The following is a 26,243-nucleotide window of genomic DNA, read 5'->3' on the forward strand; positions in this document are numbered from 1 at the left end:
TTTCAAATATGCATGTTTGCACATGCACGAAATGCACATTCCTGTGAAAGTATGTGCATTTGCAAAAATGTGCATTTTTGTATATATGTGCAGATATGTGCATTTGCACACGCAAATGTGCATTTTTGCAATTGCCATTTTATTTTCCAAAAAATGGCAACTGTGGAGCTTGATGCTGCTGCTGGGGTCAGTGCGGGCTGCTTGCTAAGCGCAAGAGGAGCTCGAGCGCAGTCTGGGGATTGGCGAGCAGGGGCTGGGCGGGTGCCTGGAGAACCCAGACTGGGGTGGGTTCGCACATCCCTACTTACAGCTTACCCTCCATGCACCCACATTTTCCCTTGATCTTTCTTGCCCAAATCCAGATGGGGAGAATGCAGTGCCCAGAAGCAGTAAAGATGTCCCATGCCATTCTGCTCCTGTATTGTTTTATGAAATATTGGAACCTTACTGTATTGCTAGAGGAATCTGCCTGTGAGTTGGCCCCTGCCTGTTCATTGATTTTTATCAATTTGTGACATTGTACAACATCATTACTGATCTGCCATTCTTCCCATCTGGATTTAGGCCAGGAAGAACTAGGGGGCTGCCATGGGGGTGGGCTTGCCAATGCATAAAATGGCTGCCATGATGGGCATGGTTGGTCACAAAACAGTCATTTCTGAGCAAGCACATTAGTGAGGCTAAAAGGAAAATAACTTGTCCAAGAACCTAAGCGGCAAGGCAGAGGTCTGAGCCCCAAAACACACAACCACTCTTATGGACTCAGACAAGGATGGCACTGGAAGGCAGACCTTTGCTCTGAGTTAATTTTTTATTACTATTATTATTTTAAAGCTTTAATAAATAAAATTAAGATTAAGGGGCAGGGAGCCTGGTGAGAACCACGAGAAGGGTCTGTGGGTACATTGGTGCTTACAGGCACCATGCTAGAGACTGGGTTGTGCTGAAGGCTTCTTTAAAAAAAAACACCTTTCAACCGATGTGCAGGCAATGTGATGTGCATGGTGCAGCACTCCAAATCAAAACAATTGACCATTCAGTTTATAAATTTATAGATTTAAGAGTTTAAAATTTATAGATTTAAAATAGTGTGCGTGTATGTGGTGTAATGTGAAATGTTTTGGCATAAGACACCAGTTTCAGTCAGTATGCTACGATATCACTTATAAGCTGAGCCAGAACCAATCAGGAACAGGCCAAACCTCAACGAAGGAACATGGATTAATAAGCAGCACTGGCATTCAACAGCCAGTCAAGCTGCATTAATAAACATCATGGCTTGTTTCAACTCATCCTTTACATTGACATCAGGATTCAACTTATCAATCAACATTGCCTCCTTAATCTTTCTGTTTGGGAGGCTCCGTTCAACTGGTAGCACAGAGATCTTCACTAAAGTTGCTCTGCCAGCATGTTTCTCCCTCATATGAAGGGGCCAAGGTGCCTTTCCCCCTCTCTAAATGTAAATGATGGCCACATAAGAATCTTGAAAGTGAGCCACCAAGGACAGACTGGCTGCTGCCTTGCCGGGTTGGCCGGCTTTCCTTTGTGGCATAGGCATATATCACTTGTCTGAGCCATCGCAGCATGTCCCGTCTTGCCTTGTTTCTTTCCTTCAGCTTCAGCACGGTGGGCATGTTTGATCTCTGCTTGCTATTGCAGCCTTCCTGTTCAGGGTTAGCAGCCTCTGCGGTTTCCACTCACCTGTTACGGGGGTGGTAGAAGAGAGTGATGTGTTGGCAGAACGAAGCGAGAGCTATCTGTCGCACCATCGTGGCGGGCCGGGACAGGTTTTTTTTGTTCCAGACAGAAATGTTACCATAATGTGGAGGCAGAGAATCACTGCAGAGCTTACCAAAGCCTGAAGCAAGGTTGTGAAGTGTATCGACAGTTATTCAGCTGTGTTGCTGCTTAGGGGAGCCAGCCCTACCATTAGGCAGTGTGAGACATTTGTTTCGGGCAGCAGATCCTGGAGGGGGGCGGGGAACAGCAGTTAGTGGGAAAAGTACAGAAAAGGGCAACTGAAATTATCAAGGGGCTGGAGCATCTCCCCTATGAGAGAAAGTTACAAAAGGTGGGATTGTTTAGATTGGAAAAAAGAAGGGTGAGACATGATAGAGGTCTACAAAATGATGCATGATGTGGAGAATGTGGATAGGGAGACATTTTTCTTCCTCTCAAAATACTAAAACCTGGTGTCATCCTATGAAGCTGATTGGTGGGAGATTCAGGATAGATAAAAGGAAATACTTTTTCACACAGCGCATAGCTGAACTGTGGAATTCACTACCACAGGATGTAGTGATAGCCACCAATTTGGATGGCTTTAAAAGGGGGTTGGACAAATTGCTGGAGAAAAAGGCTATAAATGGCTATTAGTCCTGATGGCTATGTGGTCCCTCCAGTACCAGAGGCAGTGAGCCTATGTACACCAGCTGCTGGGGAATATGGGTGGGAGGGTGCTGTTGCACTCATGTCCTGCTTGTGGGTTTCCCATGGGCAGCTGGTTGGCCACTGTGTGAACAGAGTGTTGGCCTAGCCCTAGATGGACCCTTGGTCTGATCCAGCATGGCTCTTCGTATGTTCTTAGGTTGGAGGATAGAGCATTTGTCACTTGACCTACTCTATATCCCCTAAGTGAGGCAGCCACTCTCAGTTGCATTGTCAGAGCTGAATGTTCAAGCCCCAGTCCCAATTTGCATGGGGGAGGGTTACCATCTTGTCTTTCGGCTCAGGCAGCAAAACCTACGGGGGCCATGATCCTACAGTTGAGAGGTGGAGAACCTCTTTCAGCCCGAGGTGTGGAGAACCTTTTTCAGTCCTGGGGTGAATTCAATTTTGGAGATGCTCTCAGGGGCCACATTCCAGTGGGTGTGGGGCCAAAGGCAAAGGGGGTGGGGCCAAAAATCCAAACACCCCCCCCCAATCCCTGCATTACTTTAGCTTAAAGCTCTTAGTGTAAGTAACTAAGCCTTGCGGGAGGCTATTCAACCTTTAGAATGATGAAAAACTGGCACAAATGGGAAACCACAGAATGAGCAGTGGTTGAGGGAAAGGGGGAGGGACCATTTCGGAACTCCCAGAGAGCTGGATTTGGACCCCGGGCCTGTATTCCCCCACCCCTGCTACAGTTCTTAGTGAGTGATTGGGTAGCATATGGGCTGTATGCTTTCATTTTATTGAGTTTTTTAAAATGTTCCATTGGAACACAACCAAACCCAGAAACAATGCTCAGGGCAGCTTACATCGTATTAAAGCAATCAAGGAAACCTATCATAAAAATCTGCGACAAAACCAGAGAGACGGGTCACTGGAGGTGAAACTGTCTTAATTCAGGAAATCAGCTCAGTAAAACGATTCTGTCTGGTGCAGGGCCAGAGGGAGAGGCCATAGCTCAGTGTGACAGAGCACATGCTTTCCATGCAGAAGGTCCCAGCTTCAATATCCAGCTTCTCCAGGTAGGGCGGGGAACAAATCCTGCCTGAAACCCTGGAGAGCCGCTGCCAGTCAGTGTCGGCAGTACTGGGCTAGATGGGCCTATGGTCTGACTTAGCATGAGGCAGCTTCCTATGTTCCTAACCCAAGCTATGTTGCTGTCTGAGCCGAAAGGCAAGATGGCGCCCCCTTCCCTTCCACCGCTTACAGAAGCTGACTGCACTGACAGGGAAATCTTATTTCAAGACTGGTGATGAGACAGCATCCTCCGTCACAACTAAGGGCAGCAGGCTAGCTTAGGGGCATGGGGTAGGCTGCCAGGAACACGTGACTCTGTCTTGCCACAGAGGGGAATGGCCAAGGACTGCCACCATTGTCCCCTCCACACCACCCAGCATCTGCTGCCTGAAGCAGCTGCCTCACTCTACCTCATGATAAGGTTGGCCTTGGTCTGGTAGGCCAAACGCCTGCCGAAACAAAAATGCCATAGTGAAACAAAAGAACAGCAGGAGAGAGGGTGCCTAGGTAAGGAGTGCCATAGCTTAGGTGCGGCCACCACAAAGGCCCTCTCCCACGTCCTGACAAGTTGCAACTCCACCACTGATGGAACATGGAGGAGGGAGATCTTCCAACAGATCTCCAAAGAGCAGGTAGGTTTACATGGGAGGAGAAGGAACTTATTATGTGGGCATGTCCACAGCATAGCTGGGGACCAATGACATCGTTGGTCCCCAGCCAAAGTGTGGGCTGGAGCTTCTCCAAACTGGCTTCACCCATCCTGCACCTTCCACCAGCGGGGAAGATGTAGGCCAGGTAAAGCCACTGCAGCTAAAATGCAGCGTCATTTTTCCCCACTGGGAAATGGAATGGATTCACAGCCCAGGAAAATGGATTTTTTTTCACTCCATCACTGAATTTCTATGGCAAACTTGGTGGTGTGGCAGGGTTTAGCTCCTGGCAGTGGAAGCTGGTGGCTCCAATGTTGGCGGTGCCTGAATCCAGTCCAGGTTTTAGTCAGAACCAGACAGAACTCTAAAGGAGCAATCCTATTTTGGGGATAGTGCTCAGCACCTTGGATGGTGCCTTTAGAGTTCTGGCTGATTCCGACTAAAACCCAGCTCTACCGAAATTAGAGCCACCAGCCTCCACTGGCTCCTGGCGGGTTCTGGGGGTGGGCAGTTAAGAACATCAGAACAGCCATGTTGGATCAGACCAAGGGTCCATCTAGTCCAGCATTCTGTTCATGCAGTGGCCAGCCAGGTATCAATGGAAAACCACAAGCAGGACATGAGTGCAACGACACCCTTCTGCCCATGTTCCCCAGAAACTGGTGTACATAGGCATACTGCCTCTGGCACTATAGGTAGTGATTGGCCCCCAGAGGTTGCCCACTGCTGATCTAGGTATTGATAATATAGATTAGGGCTGCAGAGAAATAATGATTTGACCCAACATTTGTGAAATTGACTCATTCACTCAAGGAGAAATGGCTTTGAGAAATCCCCACGCACACATATGCACACACTTTGTTCTGCTGAATCATTTTGCCAGTTCATCAGCATGTTTACTTGGGGGTCCATCCCATCAAACTTAATTTGGCTTAGTAATTGAGACATCCCCTTCATGGATCACTGCCTTGTTGTGGCGAAGGGGCTTGCGTAACTCAGTGAAGCCATAAGCTATGCCCTGCAGGGCCACCCAAGACGGACAGGTCATGGCAGAGAGTTCTGACAAAATGTGGTCCACTGGAGAAGGAAATGGCAACCCACTCCAGTATTCTTGCCAAGAAAACCCCATGGAACGTATCACAAGGCTAAAAGATATGACGCCGGAAGATGAGCCCCTCAGGTCAGAAGGTGTCCAATATGCTACTGGGGAACAGCGGAGGGTATTTCCAAGTAGCGCCAGAAAGAGTGAAGTGGCTGGGCCAAACCCGAAAGGACACTCAGCTGTGGATGTGTCTGGCGGTGAAAAGAAAATCCGATGCTGTAAAGAACAATATTGTTTAGGAACCTGGAATGTCAGATCAATGAATCAAGGTAAGCTGGAGGTGGTCAAACATGAGATGGCAAGATTGAACATCGACATCTTGGGAATCAGCGAACTAAAATGGACAGACATGGGCGAATTTAATTCAGGTGACCATCATATCTACTATTGTGGGCAAGAATCCCTTAGAAGAAATGGAGTAGCACTCATAGTCAACAAAAGGGTGGGAAAAGCAGTACTAGGGTACAATCTTAAAAATGATAGAATGATCTCAGTACGAATGCAAGGCAAACCATTCAACATCACAGTAATTCAAGTCTATGCCCCAACCACTGATGCCGAAGAAGCTGAGGTTGATCGGTTCTATGAAGACCTACAACACCTTCTAGAACTAACACCAAAAAAAGATGTCCTCTTCATCATAGGGGATTGGAATGCTAAAGTAGGAAGTCAAGAAATCACCGGGATAACAGGCAGGCATGGCCTTGGTGTACAAAATGAAGCAGGACAAAAGCTAATAGAGTTTTGCCAAGAGAACATGCTGATCATAGCAAACACTCTTTTCCAACAGCACAAGAGGCGACTCTACACATGGACATCACCAGATGGTCAATATCGAAATCAGATTGATTATGTCCTTTGCAGCCAAAGATGGAGAAGCTCCATACAGTCAGTAAAAACAAGACCTGGAGCTGACTGTGGCTCAGATCATGAGCTGCTTCTTGCAAAATTTCGGCTTAAATTGAAGAACATTGGGAAAACCACTAAACCTTTCAGGTATGACCTAAATCATATCCCTGATGAATATACAGTGGAGGTGAGGAATAGATTGCAGGGATTAGACCTGATAGACAGAGTGCCTGAGGAACTATGGACGGAGGTCCGTAACATTGTTCAGGAGGCAGCAACAAAATCCGTCCCAAAGAAAAAGAAATGCAAGAAAGCCAAGTGGCTGTCTGATGAGGCTTTACAAGTAGCTCACGAAAGAAGGGAAGCGAAAAGCAAAGGAGAAAGGGGAAGATATACCCAACTGAATGCAGAGTTCCAGAGAATAGCAAGGAGAGACAAGAAGGCCTTCTTAAATGAACAATGCAAAGAAATCGAGGAAAACAACAGAATGGGAAAGACTAGAGATCTCTTCAAGAAAATTGGAGTTCTCAAGGGAACGTTTTGTGCAAAGATGGGCATGATAAAGGACAAAGAAGGCAGGGACCTCACAGAAGCAGATGAGATTAAGAAGAGGTGGCAAGAATACACAGAAGAACTATACAGGAAAGATCTGAATGTCCCTGATAGCCATGATAGTGCGGTCACTGAACTTGAGCCGGACATCCTCGAGAGTGAAGTCAAGTGGGCCTTAGGAAGCATTAGTAACAACAAAGCTAGCGGAGATGACAGTATTCCAGCCGAGCTATTTAAAATCCTAAAAGATGATGCTGTTAAAGTGCTGCATTCAATATGCCAACAAATCTGGAACACTCAACAGTGGCCACAAGACTGGAAAAGGTCAGTTTACATTCCAATTCCAAAGAAGGGCAACGCCAAAGAGTGTTCAAACTACCGCACCATTGCGCTCATTTCACATGCCAGCAAGGTGATGCTCAAAATCCTACAAGCTAGGCTTCAGCAGTATGCGAACCGAGAACTACCGGAAGTACAAGCTGGGTTTCAAAGAGGCAGAGCAACTAGAGATCAAATCGCCAACATTCGCTGCATCATGGAGAAAGCAAGAGAATTCCAGAAAAACGTCTATTTCTGCTTCATTGACTACGCTCAAGCCTTTGATTGTGTGGATCACAACAAACTGTGGCAAATTCTTAAAGTGATGGGAGTACCAGACCACCTTACCTATCTCCTGAGAAACCTGTACGAGGGTCAAGAAGCAACAGTAAGAACCAGACATGGAACAACCGAGTGGTTCAAAATTGGGAAAGGAGTACGACAAGGCTGCATATTGTCACCCTGCTTATTTAACTTATATGCAGAGTACATCATGAGAAATGCCGGGTTGGATGAATCAGAGGTCGGAATTAAGATTGCTGGGAGAATTATCAACAACCTCCGATATGCAGACGATACCACCCTAATGGCAGAAAGCGCAGAGGATCTCAAGAGCCTCTTGTTGAGGGTGAAAGAGGAGAGTGCAAAAGCTGGTTTGAAACACAACATTAAAAAAACAAAGATCATGTCATCTGGCCCTATCACTTCCTGGCATATAGAAGGGGAAGAAATGGAAGCAGTGACAGATTTTACTTTCTTGGGCTCCAAGATCACCGCAGACGGTGACTGTAGCCATGAAATTAAAAGACGCTTGCTCCTTGGGAGGAAAGCTATGGCCAACCTAGACAGCATAGTAAGAAGCAGAGACATCACCTTGCCGACAAAGGTCCGTCTAATCAAAGCTATGGTTTTCCCAGTAGTAATGTATGGCTGTGAGAGCTGGACTATAAGGAAGGCTGAGCGCCGAAGAATTGATGCTTTCGAACTGTGGTGCTGGAGAAGACTCTTACGAGTCCCCTGGACTGCAAGGAGGTCAAATCAGTCCATCCTAAAGGAAATCAACCCTGACTGCTCATTGGAAGGACAGATAATGAAGCTGAAGCTCCAATATTTTGGCCACCTAATGCGAAGAGAAAACTCCCTGGAAAAGACCCTGATGCTGGGAAAGACTGAAGGCAAAAGGAGAAGGGGACGGCAGAGGATGAGATGGCTAGATAGCATCACGGATGCAATGAATATGAACTTGAGCACGCTCCGGGAGAGAGCGCAGGACAGGAAGGCCTGGCATGCTATGGTCCATGGGGTCACGAAGAGTCGGACACGACTGAACGACTGAACAACAACAACAACAATTGAGACATGCATAGGATGGTGCCCTTAATCTCTGATTCCCCTCTCCCATGACAAAGATGGCATCAGACACCTTTTAAACCTTTGGATCTGCTTTCAAATAAAGCATCTTTGGGATTTTTGAAGGACAATAATGAGGAGCAGGAAATTAAAAAGTCTAACTGTAAAAAAAGAAGATTTTTCCCCTAGTGTTTCAGATTTAAAACTTGGATTGTATGGGATGGCATATGGTGACTCTATAAGCATGCATCAGTCACTGTCCTTTCCTTGGAGGGATATTTAACAGTGCACCTCTAAAATAAAATGAAGGTCTCGAAGAATGATCTGCCCACTCCGTAAAACTCTGTGTTATTCTGTAGATATTTAGCTGGTGTAGATAGTCAAGTGTTATTTACTATAATGGTTTCTCCCAGTGAGTGGCAAAAGAGGCAGCCATTTTTTTAAAAAAATGATGGCTGCCATTTTGAATATCTCAAAATGCACCTTACAACTCAAGAATATGACTTCCTGGGCACAACATGGCTGTGACAGTCTTTTGCTTCCCAGCAAAAGAATTTCACCCCCTGCTCCTTCCAAGATGTCTATAAACCAAAACACCTCATTTCGAAGGGGGTGAAATGGTTGTGAACTGGTCCTTGTGAATTTGGAACAGCCCTAATGTAGAAAAAAATATGGTTGAATCCAAAGATGCTTTTCTACTCACAGAAAACTTCTGCTCACATAAATGTATTCATTTACATATTTATTTCCTGCTTTAAATCCCACCCCCACCCACCCCTGCAACAAGGCAGCTAAGAATTGAAACAATAAAGCATAATACAAAATACAGATGGTAAACTGCATGGCAAAAAAGCAAAGTAGACAAATCAGCTTTAGAACAAAAATTCATCATAAGAAGCTTTATGGTGTAAAAACATTATTTTTAGGACTCAACCTGTGAATGGAAGAGCACCTTCGGATTGTATATTCTATTACTATTCATAAGCCATATTTTACAGAGACTTTACAGCATCACAGCTTAGGGATTTTAATATATTAAGCAGTATAAAAGTATTAAAATAAAAATTAAAATAAATAAATCACAGTTCCATGTAGACCAGGTTTATTACGGCACAAAAAATAAATGTATTTTTTATAAATTATTTCCTTCAGACATATTAAATTAACAATTCACAGTATTTTTGCTATATATAAAAAAATTAAAAACTCCAGGAAAGCAAAATGTAGAACTTCATACCACCGATCAGTGCTGACATTTGAGGACAGCAGGAATTGCATAGGCCGACTCCTCCCGCTTTCCTTTTCCAGGCTGTGCGTGATTATTCTTCAGAAGCACCTTTTATTTGTTTGTTTATTACATTTATATCCCTCCTTTTTCCTCCAAGGAGCCCAAGGCAGCATACGTGATCCTCCTTCTCTCCATTTTATCCTCACAACAACCCTGTGAGGTGGGTTAGGCTGAGGGCCTGTGACTGGCCCAAAGTCACCCAGTGAGCTTCATGGCCGAGTGAGGACTAGAACCTGGCTCTCCCCCAGGTCCTAATCTAACATGCTACCTACTACACCACAGTCTCACTAACAATATTCTGAGTGCCTATTTTTATAAACCAGGAGGGGGTCAACATGTGTATCCTTCATGGTGTCCTTACACTGTTCAGTTAGATGTAATTTTATCACCATAGCAATCTCATCCACATCTTCTACATAGGTTGTTGTTAAGCTTGTACAATTTGAAAGTGTCATCATATGCATTCCTCCATGGAAACATAACTCAATGCTAGGGATGCTGGAGAAATCTGTAATGGAATCAAATAAGTTCGGATTTCTATGAAATGAATCCGACCTATGGTTTCACAGCACACTGGCTTTTCCCGAGTTGCACAGATTCTGTGGACTTGTGAACTGTTTGTTGTTTGTTTGTTTTAACTTTCTAGAATTTACACAAATTTATTTGTAGAAAAATACATAACAAAAAATTACTGGCCAAAAATGTGCATTTCCCCCATAGACAAAAGCATGAAAATGTGCAATCGGGGTCGAGTTGCATATTTTCCAGGGGATTTGTGCATTTTTGCAAATTCAGCAAATTGGAAAAAATCTGATTCTGTCAATGAGTGGACGACGGAATGAAAGGCACCTGACAATCCGCAAAAGACAGAATGGATTTTACAAAATCTGTACATCCCTACTCAATGCTTTTGCTTTAAAAGTTCTTTTTACATTTCTTGAAACGATCTGCTGATGCAGTCAACCAGTGGCATAGTAGTAAATGTTGAACTGCAGGCACTCATCACGATGGTCCCCATAGCCACTCCCCCATGGAGACTCCAGAACCTCAGGCAGCTGTGCTGATCCATATCAAGAAAGCAGTTCTAGCTGTTTTCATCTCCACCAGGAGCAGGTCTTTTGTCAAGTGAATGGCTCTTAATGGCCCATTCAAGACCAAGCCACTCCAAAATACTTTGCATTGAACATATACTTTGGCATTGAACATATACTTTGGCATTGAACATATACTGCTGCTTGGAAAATTCATTTTCCTTCACCGACTGTGAGGGTTGCAGTTAAGCTCAGAGGGCACAGGGAATTTGGAGGGGGCAGGTGGTAGATCACATCAGCACCCCTGCTAATAAAAAAGTCCCGACACTGCGTCCCTGTGAGCCCTAGCTCCACTAAGCCTCTGCAGTCAACTTGTGCTGCCTATTTGCTGCTGCAGGATGTGGTGATGGCCCCCGGCATCGATGGCTTTAAAAGGAGAATCAGCCCATTCTTGGCGAAGAGGTCTACCGATAGCAATTAGCCATGGTAGCTAAATGGAAACTCCATGTTCAGAGGCAGTTTGCCCTAGTTGCTGGAGATCCACAGCAGGAGAGGGCTGTTCCCTTCAAGCCATACTTGTGGGCTCCCAGAGACATTTGGGTAGCCACTGTAGAAGGCAGGATGGGTCTAATTCAGCAGGGCTCTTCTGACATTCTTGGTAAAAAAAAAATCCAGTAGGTTTTGCACATCTTTTCTAAGGGATTGTTTGTTTGATACACTGGGGTAGTTAATCCTGAACTCATCTGAACCTCTGATTGGCTTTACATTCTCAACAAAGGAATCAGAAGTTGAAATGAGTTGATACGGAATTCACCTTCCATGTGTAGACCCTGTTGCACACAGGTGACTACGCAATTCTGTGTGAATCAGCAGAGCAGATCTGCAGATCCATTTCTGCTTGCGTAACATTTCACACATGTAAACAAGGGCACCATGGCTACACAATACCAATAACCAGATTGGCTTCCTAAAAGTGGCTATCCTCATTTTACTGTGAGGTTGAATGTGTACCTTAATGCAGATCTAAATGTGCATCCATATCACAGTAGCACACGTCCTGGTAATTGCATGGTACTCCTTTTGGTCATGGGACAATCTCTGTTGAGTCGCAGGTAAACAATGGCACAGAGATACTACTAAAAGCTCCGTGAAAGTATCATGTAGATAGAGAATGAGCAAGTTATGATTCAATAAATGCTTCCAAGAGCCTTACTAATGTTACCAGTCATAAGACTCTATGTCCTATACAGGACAGTTGTAGTAGCCCATATCCCTACATCATTCCTTCTCCTCCATTCACTGGAATGGATGCAAGAACATTAGTGCTATGATCTTAACTTTGTTGTATTGGGGAATGTCTCCTATGAAACCAGATCTCCAAGGATACTGCAACCACTGCTTTTGGATGGTGTTCTCCACAACAGTGACAGCACAGGTTTTAGCCACCATGACTGTGGGAATTGCTTTCCAAGAAGCAGTAATTGTAGCTGCACCTGTCACATTCCTCAGTTCTATGTGTGCTTGGATAAACATGTGAAGAAAAAAAACTGAGTGCATGCACTGGCCCTATGCCACTTTTGGATAAGCAATGCTGTGTATTTAGCCTGACATTAATGTCCCAGGTTGCGGTCAAATATAATTATTGATGTAGTTTTGAATGGCATTTAAAATCAGTAGTATCAATGGATGTGCAAGCAAAAGGCAATATCCACACTCATGGTCCACTGGTCAAATCCTTACCAATGCTCCATGGCCTGACAAGGACACCTGAGGATGTTTTGAGTCCATGGAATCATTTCAGAGAGTGTGATTTGGATTTTCTACCACTCACTCAATGGCGTCCCTGTGCTTTTGGTCATTTGTATTTCCATAGCGTGCATTGTGGAGCTGAATACCATCCTGTAAATCTTGCCTTGAAAGTCGCCTTCGGAACTCATCTGTGGTAAAGTAATAAATGACGGGATCTACACAAGAGTTTAAACTGGCAAGGCACAAGGCCACTGTGTGGAATATTAAAATCACCTTTCGGGCAAAACAGTCTTTTATCTTGTTGGATTTCACAAAGTAATCCAAAGGGAAGCTGATGTGGTATGGGGCAAAGCAAATTAGAAAAACCACCGCGCAGGTCAAGATCATCTTCAAAGCTTTCTGTTTCTCTCCAAGGTCTTGCGAAACAGAACTATTTTCTTTTAGCGATAAGATGGTCTTCCACGAGCAATAGAGGATTATCAACAAAGGGGTTACAAATCCAGCCAGTTCTCCAATGGTCATCATTGCTATGGAGACGGTACCATCAACAGCCTTTACTGGAAGGTCCACAAAGCATTTATTGCTGGCATGAGTATCGTTAGAAGTAAGCCGTAGAAGGGGGAAAGGCAAGCATCCAATGCAGACTACAATCCACCCAGCAATGCAGATGTACACGTCATAGATGCGTTTGCAGTCGCTGAACCTGAAGGGGTACATGAGAAACAAGAATCGCCTCACACTGATGCAAACCAAGAAGTAGATGCTTGCATACATGTTGACATATTTCAGGTAGAAGCAAAACATGCAGACCCCTTTTCCAAAGTACCAATCTTCTGAAAGGTAATAGAATATCCGTAGAGGCAAAGACAAAACTTGTGCCAAGTCTGCAATTGCAAGGTTTATCATAAAAATCACTGCTCGTTTAGTTTCTTTCATGTACCCATAAAACACCCAGAGAGCTAAAATGTTACTTATCAGTCCAGGAACCAAGATGATTGTGTACGTGATTGCGTAGAAGAGTTTTGAAAAGTCATTCTCTCCATCACAGCCTGGGCCATCAGCTGCCATTGTGCTTTTCATGAAGTGTGGAGATGTTGATGCCAATGGAAGTGTAAGCTAATCAACTAAAGATTCGGCTGCTTTGGACCCCCATGGAAAGGAAATGGGAAGAGTATAAGGCAATGTGAAAAGCTGCAAATGTATTTATTAAAGACGTATTTATTGTCTGCTTTCTTGGCATCCTCTTGTTTTCTTTGTATGGAACCAACAACCTTAGGAAGTTTCTGCTTGTTGCAATATTTTTAAGCCTTTCTTGGGATTAATTTAAAAAAAGTAAAACTCCTCTTTTGGGAGCTTGTTAGGATGTGTTTCTCTAAATCTTAGAGGCTTATGTTTGGGACCTCCTTCAGCTTTCTTCATCATCTTCTTGCCTTTTAACCAGAAACATATTACCATGGCATCCATTAGATTTTGGAAGAAACTTTGTCACAGATTATAGACCATGGGCCCTCTTATTGTTCATGTTCTTTCTCAAATGAATTTTGTTTTGAGGAAGATGGTGCTTCAGGCCTGGATACACCGAAGTTGTGCAGGATGAAAAAGAGGCAGATAGAAGCAATATTCTCTGATACATTACAGCTACAATGATGGAAGGATCATAGAATCATAGAGTAGTAGGGTTGGAAGGGCCCTATAAGATCTTTTATTCCATTCTGAGTACCACTCTCAAAAGGCACCTCACAGATGATCCTCTGTAGAAAATTATAGTTGCACACCTACAATGGTAGAAAACACAAACATGAGTTGCTTTAAAGTTTATTTTTATACATTCAAAATGCAGAGGTTGTTATCCTGAGATTATAAGCACTCTGTATGTGAACAAATCATTCTAGGATACCTTAGAGCAGGTTCAGACATTAGAAAGAAGTTCTGCCAGCTACCATCCCACCTAGTTGCATCAGAGAAAGAGGAGAAAAGTAGGGATGTACGGATTCCCCACCGTCCGTTCTGGTGGGGAATCCGTGGGGGCGGGAATCTACCCTCTGGAATCTGCATGGAGCGGTTTCTGCTCCGCGAGGATCCTGTGGTGGTGGCGGCAGGTGCAGCGGCGGCAGGTGCAGCGGCGGCAGGTGCAGCAGCGGCAGTGGCGGCAGCTGGTCTCCTGGCCGGCCGTGGCCGGGTGCAGCATACGCAAATGGCGGCAGCTACAGCGGCCGCCATTTGCATTAGCTATTTTTCGCCGTTCTAGCCTATGTAAATATTGACGTAGGCTAGAGCAGCGAAAAATAGCGAACGCAAATGGCGGCCGCCGTAGCAGCCACCATTTGCGTATGCGTTTTTTTTTTACTTTGCCGTGATAGGCTACGTAAATATTTACGTAGCCTATCATGGTTAAGTACAGGGATGCAAATGGCGGCGGCTACAACCACCGCCATTTGTGTCCCTGCTGCCCAGTGGCCGGATGTTTGGCTGCGGGCGGAGCCGACTGGCGGCTCCGTGGAATCCCCATGGAGCGGAGCCAGCCGGGCAGGACTCTGGGGGGAGGGGCGGAGCTCCTCCCCCCCCACCGCGAAGCAGATCCGCGAAACGGTGACTTTCATACATTCCTAATTACAATGAGCTCGGATTTCTAGGAATCTGACCTGTGGAATCTGCTGCAGAGCGCCCCCCCCCCCCTCAGGCCATGCAGAACCCATGGACGTTCGGATGATTTTTTTACTTTCCTGAAATTTACGCATATAAATCCGTAGAAAAATACATAACTTTCAGCTGAGGAAATGTTGAATGGAATGGGGGTCAATACACTACATGTTATGTTCTGAGGTAAATTTTGTAAATACTTACATAAATATTTACGTAATTATTTGCGTATTTTTCTGCATGATGAAAAAAAAATTCGCATCCGTCTGTGGGACAGAACAAAAGGCGCCTGACAATCTCCAAAACACAGAGGGGATTTTCCACAGTCCATACATCCCTCCTAGCAATTAGCCAAATTAAACAAATCCTTATTAAAGAGAGGTTGTGGCATCCAATAGACACAAAACAAAAGTTTTTACTGAATGAGACGCAGTCTAAGATCCATTGATGCGACAGGTATAGACACCAAAGCGGTGATCTATTGAATAGACAAAATGGGATAATCCAGTTCCCTATTCCATTCCTCCTTAGAACTCTGTATATATTTATTCACCAATAACAAGTATTTATAGACTTGAATCGTGGATTGCTTTGCCTGACCAGCTTCAATAAGTATTTCCAATAACGATGGAGGCTCTGATGCTATAAAAGCAGCAGGGCCAAGCCTAGATATTAACAAACGCTGCAATTGCAAGTATTGCCATTCAGCCATAGCTGGCAAATCGTATTTGGCATGCAGGATAGAAGAACAATAAGAACTCATCGTCAGAGCCACCAGGTGATCCGAAGTAAATAAAAATCACCTTATCTGTCCATGTCTGCCACAAACAAATTTCTTGCTAAATTTCAGATCTGGATTGCCCTATAACATCAATTTAGCATGAGAAAATGGATCAAAGTGTAATTGACATGATGTTATTCGCCACCAGGACTGGCCCTACCATGAGACAGAGTGAGGCAGCTGCCTCAGGCAGCAGATTTAAAAGGGCAGCAAATTGTTAGCTATTCCATTTGTTAATATTGTCTTTTTACTGCTAGAGATGAGGAAAGGCACTTATGGGATTTTCTGCCTCATGTGCCTAAATAATGTGCTTGGCTTTACTTCCTATGCACCTTGACTTGGGTAGGTGAGAGGTGCCATGTCCTGCTGCACCTCAGGCAGCAAAATGTCTTGGGCCAGCCCTGTTCGCCACACATCTCTGGCAGTAAACATTCTTGCATGCCTAGAACCTAATGTCATCCATTTAGAAGGAGAAACCAGACAAGAAGATTCCAAAACTGACCAAGGCAGAAGATCTGATGTAGAAGGGAAAGACCAAGATTCAGTACAAGTCAACAACTAAGCCTGATGATAAAGCAAGATCCAGAAAACCAAATCCATCTTCTTTAATTTAGGAATGTCAGAGGAATCCATCTTGGGGGTGGAGCTCACTGAACTTTCATTAGCTTGGCCCCCCAGACTTGGGCTCATTTCCCTAGAGAGCTGGCCCAACTGGATCTGCATCAAGTTGGACCAGGTTGCATATTTTCTGGGATTCAAAAAATTCTCATAAATAGAAATTCACAGGAATTGCAACTGCAATTTGCATAATTTGCACAAATTGCAACTGTAATTTGTGCAGATTGTGGCTGCTATTCGTGCAAATTACATAAATGATGGCTGTGATTTGTATAAATTACGCAAACTGCAGCTGGAATTTGCACAAATTTCTATTTTGAAAATAATAATGATGATGATAAAAAACAACAATCAGAAAAGTTCCCAGATTAGGGGGAAACTTCACGGCTTGGCTCACAAATGCAAGCCAGGCCAGGGGTGCCATGGAAATCCAGTGAAGCCCCAAAGGGCCAGATTTCCTTGTGAAATGCATCCCTACTTTAATTGGAAGTTTCATCCTTTTGAAAGATAATCATGGCAGAGAAGACCCCCCCCCAATTTACAAAACAAAGCACTGATTTTCTAAAAATATTTCCCAGTTATAGTATTCAACTTGAGTGTATTTACCTTACCCCACAAGCTCAGCTAAATCCTGAGAAATCTCATTAATTAGTTTATTCAAATTTAGGTTAATCATTTGAGATATACTGTATCTCTGGAAATAAGTTCTTTGTTGACCTCCAATGAGGAGCCACTATGGGGTATATGTGAAGGCTTCCTGCAAGGTCTGCACTGCTTGTAGGCCAGCGAGGCAAATACAGCCAACCAAGGGCTCAATAAACCTCCTGATTTTGCTTCTTGCTCAGGACTGCAAAAACAAGGGAGGGATTTTAAGCACCTGGTAGGCCTCAATATATGACTGGCAAAGAACGTGTTTAGAAGAAGAATGTCTATATTCTGCCACTGTTTCTTATTTCAGATCACCTAACTAGGAACATAGGAAGCTGCCTTATAATGAGTTAGACCCTTGGTCCATCAAGCCCAGTATTATTGACACTGACTGGCAGTGGCTCTCAAGGGTTTCAGGCAGGGATTTTTCCAGTCCTACCTGGATATGCCAGGGATTAAACTTGGGGCTTTCTGCATGCAACACATCTGCTCTGCCACTAAGCTTCAACCAACAGAAGGAACCTGTCTCATTCGTGACAAGATAATAAAAGCAGAAGAAAGTGGACGGGGTAAAGAAGGAGCTTTGGAGGTAAATATGGCAAGTCATGAAAGAGGAGATATGAAAAGAGCACAAGCAGGCAATTTAGTTCGTATGAGGTGTTGAACATAGTGCCAGTGGAGACCAACGCGCCTGCTCTCTTGGCACCCTCCAGTAGGGATGTCAGGAAAATCTTCAACGGAATCAAATGTGTTTGGATTTCTATGAATCCAACCCATGGATTCTGCAGTGGACCAGCTTTTCTTGAGTTGCATGGATTCCACAGACTTGTGGACCACTTTTTTTACTTTCCAGAATTTTCATGAATTTAGTCGTAGAAAAAATTAAAAAACACCAGCCAAAAATGTGCATTTTCCCCATAGACTAAAGCATGAAAATCCACATGGGGGGGGGTGGGGGTATTTGCACCTTTGGAAGTGCACATTTGTGCAAATGTGAACTTCTGCAAATTTGGGAAATTGGAAAAACTCCAATTCCGCCAATGAGTGGGCGACGGAGCGAAAGGCACCTGACAATCTGTGAAACATAGACAGAACAGGTTTTACAAAATCCATGCATCCATACCCTCCAGGCTCTCATCCTCTCCTGATTTTTGTTTTATTTCTTATGATTTTTAATTATTTTTTAACTGGGATGCTGGCATGCTCCAAAGCAAAGTGCTACCCTCCAGCGCCATCTTTATTTGGGTTCAAAAGAGTGGTTTTCTGTTTAAAACCACTCTTTGTGTTTAAAACCTGCCTTGCACTTAGGTCCTTGGACAAGTTACTTCTCTTTTAGTCTCACCAGTTTGCCTTCTGGGAAATGAGTGTTTTGTGACCACCATGGCAGCCATTTTATGAAGGCAAGACCCTTCCACATGGCAGCCATTTTGAGGACCCCCACAACACTCTCTCAGAATTCCAAATGTGCCCACTGATCCAAATGTGCCCACTGACCCGCGACCAGACTATGTACAGAAGCGTTGTATTAGTGAACATCATGCTGCCAAAGGAGAATAAAAATGGTTGCTTGGATAAAATTCAGGAGTGTCTATGCACTAAGGATGGCAGAGAAATCTGCTACAGATTCAAATCAGGCTGGATTCTCAAGAATCCAACCTGCGAAGTCTGCAGCGGACTGACCCCACTCACCTCCGGATCTGTTGGATTTTCTGTGGGTGGCTGTCCTCCAACAGCGCTGGGGTGAGAGTGTTGGGGTGCCACCGAGGCCCTTTCTCCCCATGCCAGGAAGAAGGGTCCTGACATGGCCAGCCCCCATGGAGGAGAGCCACCCCATAAAATCCAACAGATGCAGTAAGGCTCCAGGGATATCCGTGGGCCCCCAAGCAGCCTGGATTTCCCCATTGCGGACTCCCCCAGGACTGGACGTTATGGGGTTCATATAGTATGCACATGCTGCCCCCAGATAGCCTCAACCTCAAGAAATGCTGTACCACTCATAAACCCCCACAACAATAGCAACGACTTCATCCTGGTAATACACATTCTTGCTGGCCATTGTGGGCCATTCACTCCTCACAGAGTTCCTCTGGATGGATTAAGAACAGCCTCTCCCAACCTGGTACCTTCCAGATATATTGGACTACAACTCCCATGACCCCCAGGCAGCACAGGGCGTTTAGCCCAACACATTCAGAAAGGCACCAGTTTGGGGAAGGCTGATTTAGAAGAACAGAACATTGCTCCCTCTCCCAACATGTGCTGACATTTTGTGAACTCCAGAAACATTTCCAATTAGAGCAAGCGATGGTACAGGATTTGGAGTGGTGAAATGAAGTACAGCTTACATAAGCAGAAGGGCATCTTCCGGACAGAGTAATGAAGCTTCAGGGAAGCATCGCCATCCATTTGATCAATCAATCAATCAATCATCTCGTACAGGATAAATATAATCTTGCTGTATTTGTTCCTCTGCTTTATTTCATAAGTCAGAAATGCATGATATATCGAGTCCTTAATGGCATGGAATGTTTTATGGCCCAGTGCCATTAGTATAACACAATGTATACACTTAACAGGGATTCGATTGTGATGGATAAAGCACATTACCTAATGTTAAATCATTCGAGGGGCAGGGAGGAAATGCCATATGGAGTCTTTCATCTCCTAAGACACAGTCTGCTAAGCAGAAATGAAGTCCGATGCATGTGCCTTGGGCCTTGTAAGACTGGCTCCTGAATGCTCCAAGCCAGGTAAAGAATAAGAAGGAGAAAAATGGCCCATCGAGTTCCCCAGTCAGAACATTTCCATATAAAAATGAAAGCCTGAATGTGCCATTTAGAAGCAGACACAATTTGCTGAGTGGATTGCTGAAGCAGTGGAGCTGTGGAACTGATTCCAGGTACTTGCGGATGAGACTGGAGGACAGCCTGCAGAGGAAGAATCACAGGGGAACCTGCATGAGAGTGAGCAAGAGGCTAAAGGTCAGTCAAACAGAGGCGATGAAACCCAGGCCTACAAGAAGAAGAAGAGAAGAGTGGTAGTAGTGGGAGACTCCTTGCTGCGTGGGATCGAGACCCAAGTATGTTGCGAAGACCCATGGACTCGCCAGGTATGTTGTCTCCCGGGAGGACAGATTAGAGACGTGACTGAAAGGTTGCCTGCGCTCATAAAGCCCACTGACAGGTATCCCTTTCTTCTCATCCATGTGGGAACAAATGATACCGCCAAGTAGAGCTACGAAGAGATCACGTCAGACTTTGAAGCTTTGGGAAGGAAACTCAAGAACTTTGGGGCCCAGATAGTTTTCTCATCCATCCTTCCAGTAGTTAGAAGAGGGATAGAAAGGGAACGAAAAATACTCCGGGTGAAGGACTGGCTACAAAGGTGGTGCTGACGTGAGAGATTTGGATTCTGGGACCACGGGCTATACTTCCTGGAAGGTGGGCTGTTGGCTAGGGATGGGTTGCACCTCACAAAGGCTGGGAAGACTGTGTTTGGCCACAGCATGAAGAACTTCATCAGGAGGGTTTTAAACTGAATCCTACGGGGAAGGGAGATGTAATGTTGGGGGTAACAATGGACATAGGCGCATGCACTGTAATGGAGAGAACAGCTCTGATAGCGCCCAATAATAGTCTTCAGACACATGTAGGAAGAAAGCCAGACTATGAAGCACATGGTCTTCGATGTCTATATACTAATGCCCAGAGTATGGGAAACAAACAGAACGAACTTGAACTCTTAATACAAGAGGGAAATTATGACCTGATAGGTATAACTGAGACTTGGTGGGATGATGACTCTCATGACTGGAATACAGCAATTGAAGGATATAACTTGTTCAAAAAGAACAGGAGGAACAGAAAGGGAAGTGGGGTTGCACTGTATGTGAAAAATACATATCTCTGCACAGAAATACAGGAAGAGGAGCTTGGTAGCCCCATCGAGAGCATCTGGGTTGAAATAAATGGAGCAAAGAATAAAAGGAACCTGGTGGTCGGAGTCTACTACCAGCCACCCAATCAAGGAGAAGACAAGGATGAAACTTTTGAAAAGCAAATAGCCAATGTTTTAAGGAAGCATGATGTAGTAGTAATGGGGGACTTCAATTTCCCTGATATTTGTTGGGAGACAAATTCTGCAAAACATGGCCCCTCCAGGAAATTCCTGACTTGTGTGGCGGATAACTTCCTCCTACAGAAAGTAGAGGAAGGAACTAGAGGATCGGCTATCCTTGACTTGATCCTAACCAACAGAGATGACTTAGTGGATAAAGTAGCAGTTACAGGAACTCTGGGGGAAAGCGACCATGTTGTACTTGAGTTCTTGGTTCTAAGGGAAGCAAAAGCCGAGTGTAGTCAAACGCGTACCCTGGATTTTAGGAAAGCTGATTTTCATAAACTCAGAACAATGATCAGTAAGGTCCCATGGCAAGCGATGCTAGCGAGAAAAGGAGTCCAAGATGGGTGGGAGCTTTTAAAAAAGGAAATTCTCAAGGCACAATCACAAGCAATTCCAACAAGAAGAAAAGGTGGAAGACAACAGAAGAAGCCAATGTGGCTTCACAAAAAGCTTAGGGATGACCTGAAAACAAAAAAGGACACATATAGGAAGTGGAAAGAAGGCCAAGTAACAAAGGAAGAGTACAGGCAGATAGCACAGAATTGCAGGGATGGTGTCAGGAAGGCTAAAGCTGAGAATGAGTTGAGGTTAGCAAGGGATGTTAAAAACAACAAAAAGTCTTTCTTCAGCTACGTGCATAGTAAAAGGCAGAGGAAAGAAATGGTGGTTCAGCTATTAAATAAGGATGGCAAAATGATAACAGATGACAAAGAAAAGGCAGAGGTGCTCAATTCTTACTTTGGCTCAGTCTTCTCCCCAAAGAGGGTCTATGACCCCCCTGGCAAAGGCGAAGTACAGGCTGAAGGGGCAGGATTGCAGCTTGAGATCGACAGGCATATGGTCAAGGAACACCTAATTACTTTGAATGAGTTCAAATCTCCAGGGCCAGATGAACTGCATCCTAGAGTCATAAAGGAACTGGCAGAAGAACTCTCAGAACCGCTGTCTATTCTCTTTGAGAAATCATGGAGGACAGGGGAAGTGCCAGATGACTGGAGGAGGGCTAACGTTGTCCCTATCTTCAAAAAGGGTAAAAAGGAGGAACCTGGGAACTACAGACCAGTCAGTCTGACATCAATCCCTGGGAAAATTCTGGAGAAGATCATAAAGCAATCCATCTGGAAGCACCTTGACAACAATGCCGTGATTACTCGAAGCCAACATGGATTTGTCAAAACAAGTCCTGCCAGACAAATCTGATCTCATTTTTTGATCAGGTAACCTCCCTTGTGGACCGTGGGAATGCTGTAGACATCATATACCTCGACTTCAGCAAAGCTTTCGACAAAGTGCCCCATGATATCCTGATGAGCAAACTAGCTCAAAGTGGGCTAGATGAAACAACGATCCGGTGGATCCACAGTTGGCTACAGAATCGGACTCAAAGAGTGCTTATCAATGGGACCTTCTCAAACTGGGGAGAGGTAACGAGTGGGGTACCGCAGGGCTCAGTCCTGGGCCCAGTGCTCTTCAACATTTTTATGAATGACTTGGAGGAGGAGGTGCAGGGAATGCTGATCAAATTTGCAGATGACACAAAATTGGGAGGGATAGCTAATACTTTGGAAGACAGAAATAAAATTCAAAGTGATCTGGATAGACTGGAGCGCTGGGCAGAAAACAACAGAATGACATTTAATAAGGACAGATGCCAAGTTCTGCACCTAGGAAAAAGAAACCAAATGCACAGTTACAAGATGGGGGATACGTGGCTCAACCACACTACAAGCGAGAAGGATCTTGGAATTGTTGTCGATCACAATCTGAATATGAGCCAACAATGTGATGTGGCTGCAAAAAAGGCAAATGCTCTTTTGGGCTGCATTCATAGAAGCATCGCTTCCAAATCCCGGGAAGTACTAGTTCCCCTCTACTCAGCACTGGTTAGGCCTCATCTGGAGTACTGTGTCCAGTTCTGGGCACCACACTTTAAGAAGGATGCAGACAAACTGGAGAGGGTTCAGAGGAGGGCAACAAAGATGATCAGGGGACTGGAAACAAAGCCCTATGAAGAGAGACTCAAAGAACTGGGCATGTTTAGCCTTGAGAAGAGAAGACTGAGGGGAGATATGATAGCACTCTTCAAGTATTTGAAAGGTTGTCACAGAGAGGAAGGCCAGGATCTCTTCTTGATCATCCCAGAGTGCAGGACACGGAATAATGGGCTCAAGTTACAGGAAGCCAGATTCCGGCTGAACATCAGGAAAAACTTCCTGACTGTAAGAGCAATACGACAATGGAACCGATTACCTGGGGAGGTGGTGGGCTCTCCCACACTGGAGGCCTTCAAGACGAGGCTGGACAGCCATTTGTCAGGGATGCTCTGACTTGGATTCCTGTATTGAGCAGGGGGTTGGACTCGATGGCCTTGTAGGCCCCTTCCAACCCTACTATTCTATGATTCTATGATTCTATGAGTTACTACCATGTAGCTCCCAGTGGTGACCCTTCCCTCCCCAACTGCCGCCAGAATAAATTCTGAGGAACAGTTTGGCCTGAGGGGATGGGAGAACAAAAAAAATTAGCCTTGTACTCAAAAGAAGAGAAACTGAAGAAGAGAAGAAAGAAAAGGGGAACAGGCCTGCAAAGAACAGGCCAAACCAGATGGATAATAGATACAGCACAAACCTGTGTTCAGCTGATATATTCCCATCCATCAGGACAACTGAATCAAGCATCACCAACACCTTTTTTACCCCTCCTCCTTCCCAGTCCCTTTCCTTATGTCTCACGTCCAGGGCCAGCCCTACCATTAGGTTGTCTCAGGCACCAAATGCTGGGATGTGGTAGCAAAGTGTTGGTGGAGAGAGGTCTTTACCACCACCTGGCCTGCCCTGTGTCCCCTAAGCTAGCCTGCTACCTTCAGGTGTAGTAGAAGAGGATATCCCATCATCAGTGTTAAAGACAGATTCAACGGCCAGGCCAATCGGCTTTTGTACATGGAATAGGAGGGGGCTCCATCTTGTCCTTTGTCTCAGACAGCAAAATGTCTTGGGCCAGCCCTGCTCATGTCTTTTGAGATTGTGAGCCTGAGTGCAGTGACTGTCTGATAGTTGATTCTTGTAAGCTGCTCTGGGATTCACTGAAGAGCGGCCTACAAATGCTTTGAATGAATGAATGAATGAATGAATAAATAAATAAATAAATAATGGAGCATGTTATCCCTTTAAGGTGGCCTTTCCCAACCTGGCACCCTCCAGATGTGATGGACTACAACTCCCCCAAACCCCAACCAATATTGGCCATGCAGGTTGGGGATGATAGGAGTTATAGTCCAACACCTCTGGAAGGCACCAGGTTGGGGAAGGCGGTTTTAAGGGATCTTTTCAAGCCTTGATTCGGTGATAATCATGCAATATGTGTGCAATAAATGGCAGAAAGGATAACAATGCAACTGTGATATATAATCTTTCTGCTACTTGGACCCCCATCTGCACCACCCACACACACACCATTGATTGAGAACAAATGGGACCTACAGGAGAAGTGGAAACAAAGGCCTCCTCTTCACATGTGGTAGAATGAGGGGACAGAATTCTGAAGTGTTGAAGTATATTGTTGAAAAGTCATGCCTGACAAGGTGGCCAGGTGGCCCACTATGCAGAGGACACTCCTCTATTTGAAGAGCTGTCAGAGACAATCTTCTATTTGAAGGTGTCCTCTATTTGATGGGCTGCCCAGTCCAAGTTGGGTTTAAAGTCAAAGAACCATAAAAAGGAAGAGCAGAAGGGACCTTGAAGTTGCCCATCAAGAGTTAGCACCTGGACAGCAGACAAGAAAAGCACACGGGTCACCTGGTCACAGACTTCCCCACTATGGTGAGATGTATAGTATTTTTATTTAAATCATAGTTATTCTAAATTTGCATTTATACATATCCATTTGCATATGCAAATGTTATGCAAATTGGTGTACTCTTTCACCCTCTCTTCTGGTGATGCATTTCCTTTCTTGGCCATCCTAATGCCTGAGCAGTGCTGAACGGTTATAGTGCAGAAGCAACTTTAGTAGCCGGCCACCATGTGTGTGAACCCCTTGTATACCCTGTGATATTCTGAGTAACAAAGTGCTAAACTGAGTAAAGATGTGTTAAAAGGCCAGCCTGGAAAGTTCAAGCAATACTGCCTGAAGTTAAAAATAAATGTGGGTATTTTAGATGCAGAGACAATGGAAAATCCAGCAATGAGCTATAAAAACCACATAAGGGGGATTTTTTTTTTTTAAAAAAGTACTTCCTTTTCATTTATTTAACTTATACAAGTATTAAGTATTACTAAGACCTTCTGCGTTCAGATTCTATGACCCTCCTCCCATACACAGGCTTCTTGTCTCCCACCCCTCTTTGCTTTTGTTCTGTTTCAGCGGCAGTAGTTAAACTTGCACATATTCGCTGCTGGGTATTGTGGCCACATTACTGCACCCTTTGTGTGCCACGCCACCAAATGGAAATTGGCATTTGATGGTTAGAGTTTAGTCAATGCGGGGAGAGATGAACTCGGAATGGATAGTTGTTTGTTCCATGAGTCACTAAAGACGGTGGCTTAATAATTCATGGCAATATCTCTTAATATATCAAGAGGTGAATCCGAGGTGCAGTCCCCTCTGGGCAAAGAAGAGAGACTTGGGTTGCCTTTAACAGATGTTCAACAAGCAAGAGGTTGAATTAAACAAGGGCATTTTCTCCCAAGTTGGTCATTAGACCCAGCATCAAAAAAGGGTATCCCCAGGCAAATGCTGAGACCCCAACTGGAGGGCCCATCAGTTCTGATGCTGGCAACCCATTAATCTTCTTCTTCTTCTTCTTCTTCTTCTTCTTCTTCTTCTTCTTCTCCTTCTCCTTCTCCTTCTCCTTCTCCTTCTCCTTCTCCTTCGGGACTAGTCCTGAGAAGAGCACCTGGCCAGGAAACTGGACACACCGCCAATCTAATTTCTGCACAAGTCAGCTAGGCCTCACTCTTAACTAGCTAGGCTGCATTTGCACATAATGCTAAGCCATGGTTTATGCTAACCATGGTTTTTTGCTTTCACCATGCATTGTCTTATAGATGAGCAAATGGACAGCAGCTTGTTTTCCTTATTTCTGGTTTGTTTC

General features: G+C 44.7%; 2 protein-coding genes across 5 annotated transcripts in view; both read right to left on the reverse strand.

Annotated features, from left to right (window-relative positions):
• Positions 1 to 8,079: 8,079 nt before the first annotated feature.
• GPR174 (G protein-coupled receptor 174) lies at positions 8,080 to 13,718 on the reverse strand. The gene has a single exon (XM_084814064.1). The coding sequence runs from the start codon at positions 13,420 to 13,422 to the stop codon at positions 12,421 to 12,423; it is 1,002 nt and encodes a 333-aa protein (XP_084670190.1). The 5' UTR covers positions 13,423 to 13,718; the 3' UTR covers positions 8,080 to 12,420.
• A 105-nt stretch (positions 13,719 to 13,823) lies between these two features.
• The window catches only part of LOC146338574 (putative P2Y purinoceptor 10), a 65,866-nt gene continuing 53,446 nt past the window's right edge, over positions 13,824 to 26,243 (reverse strand). For all 4 annotated transcript variants that reach the window (XM_084814059.1, XM_084814057.1, XM_084814056.1 and 1 more), the window contains one exon: positions 13,824 to 14,117. The gene's annotated coding sequence lies outside the window, so the exon portion shown is untranslated. The remainder of the gene's footprint in view (positions 14,118 to 26,243) is intronic.

The sequence above is a fragment of the Heloderma suspectum genome, chromosome 9, assembly GCF_057233095.1.
Source record: "Heloderma suspectum isolate Gila_16-S chromosome 9, 16-S_ref, whole genome shotgun sequence".
NCBI lineage: Eukaryota > Metazoa > Chordata > Lepidosauria > Squamata > Helodermatidae > Heloderma > Heloderma suspectum.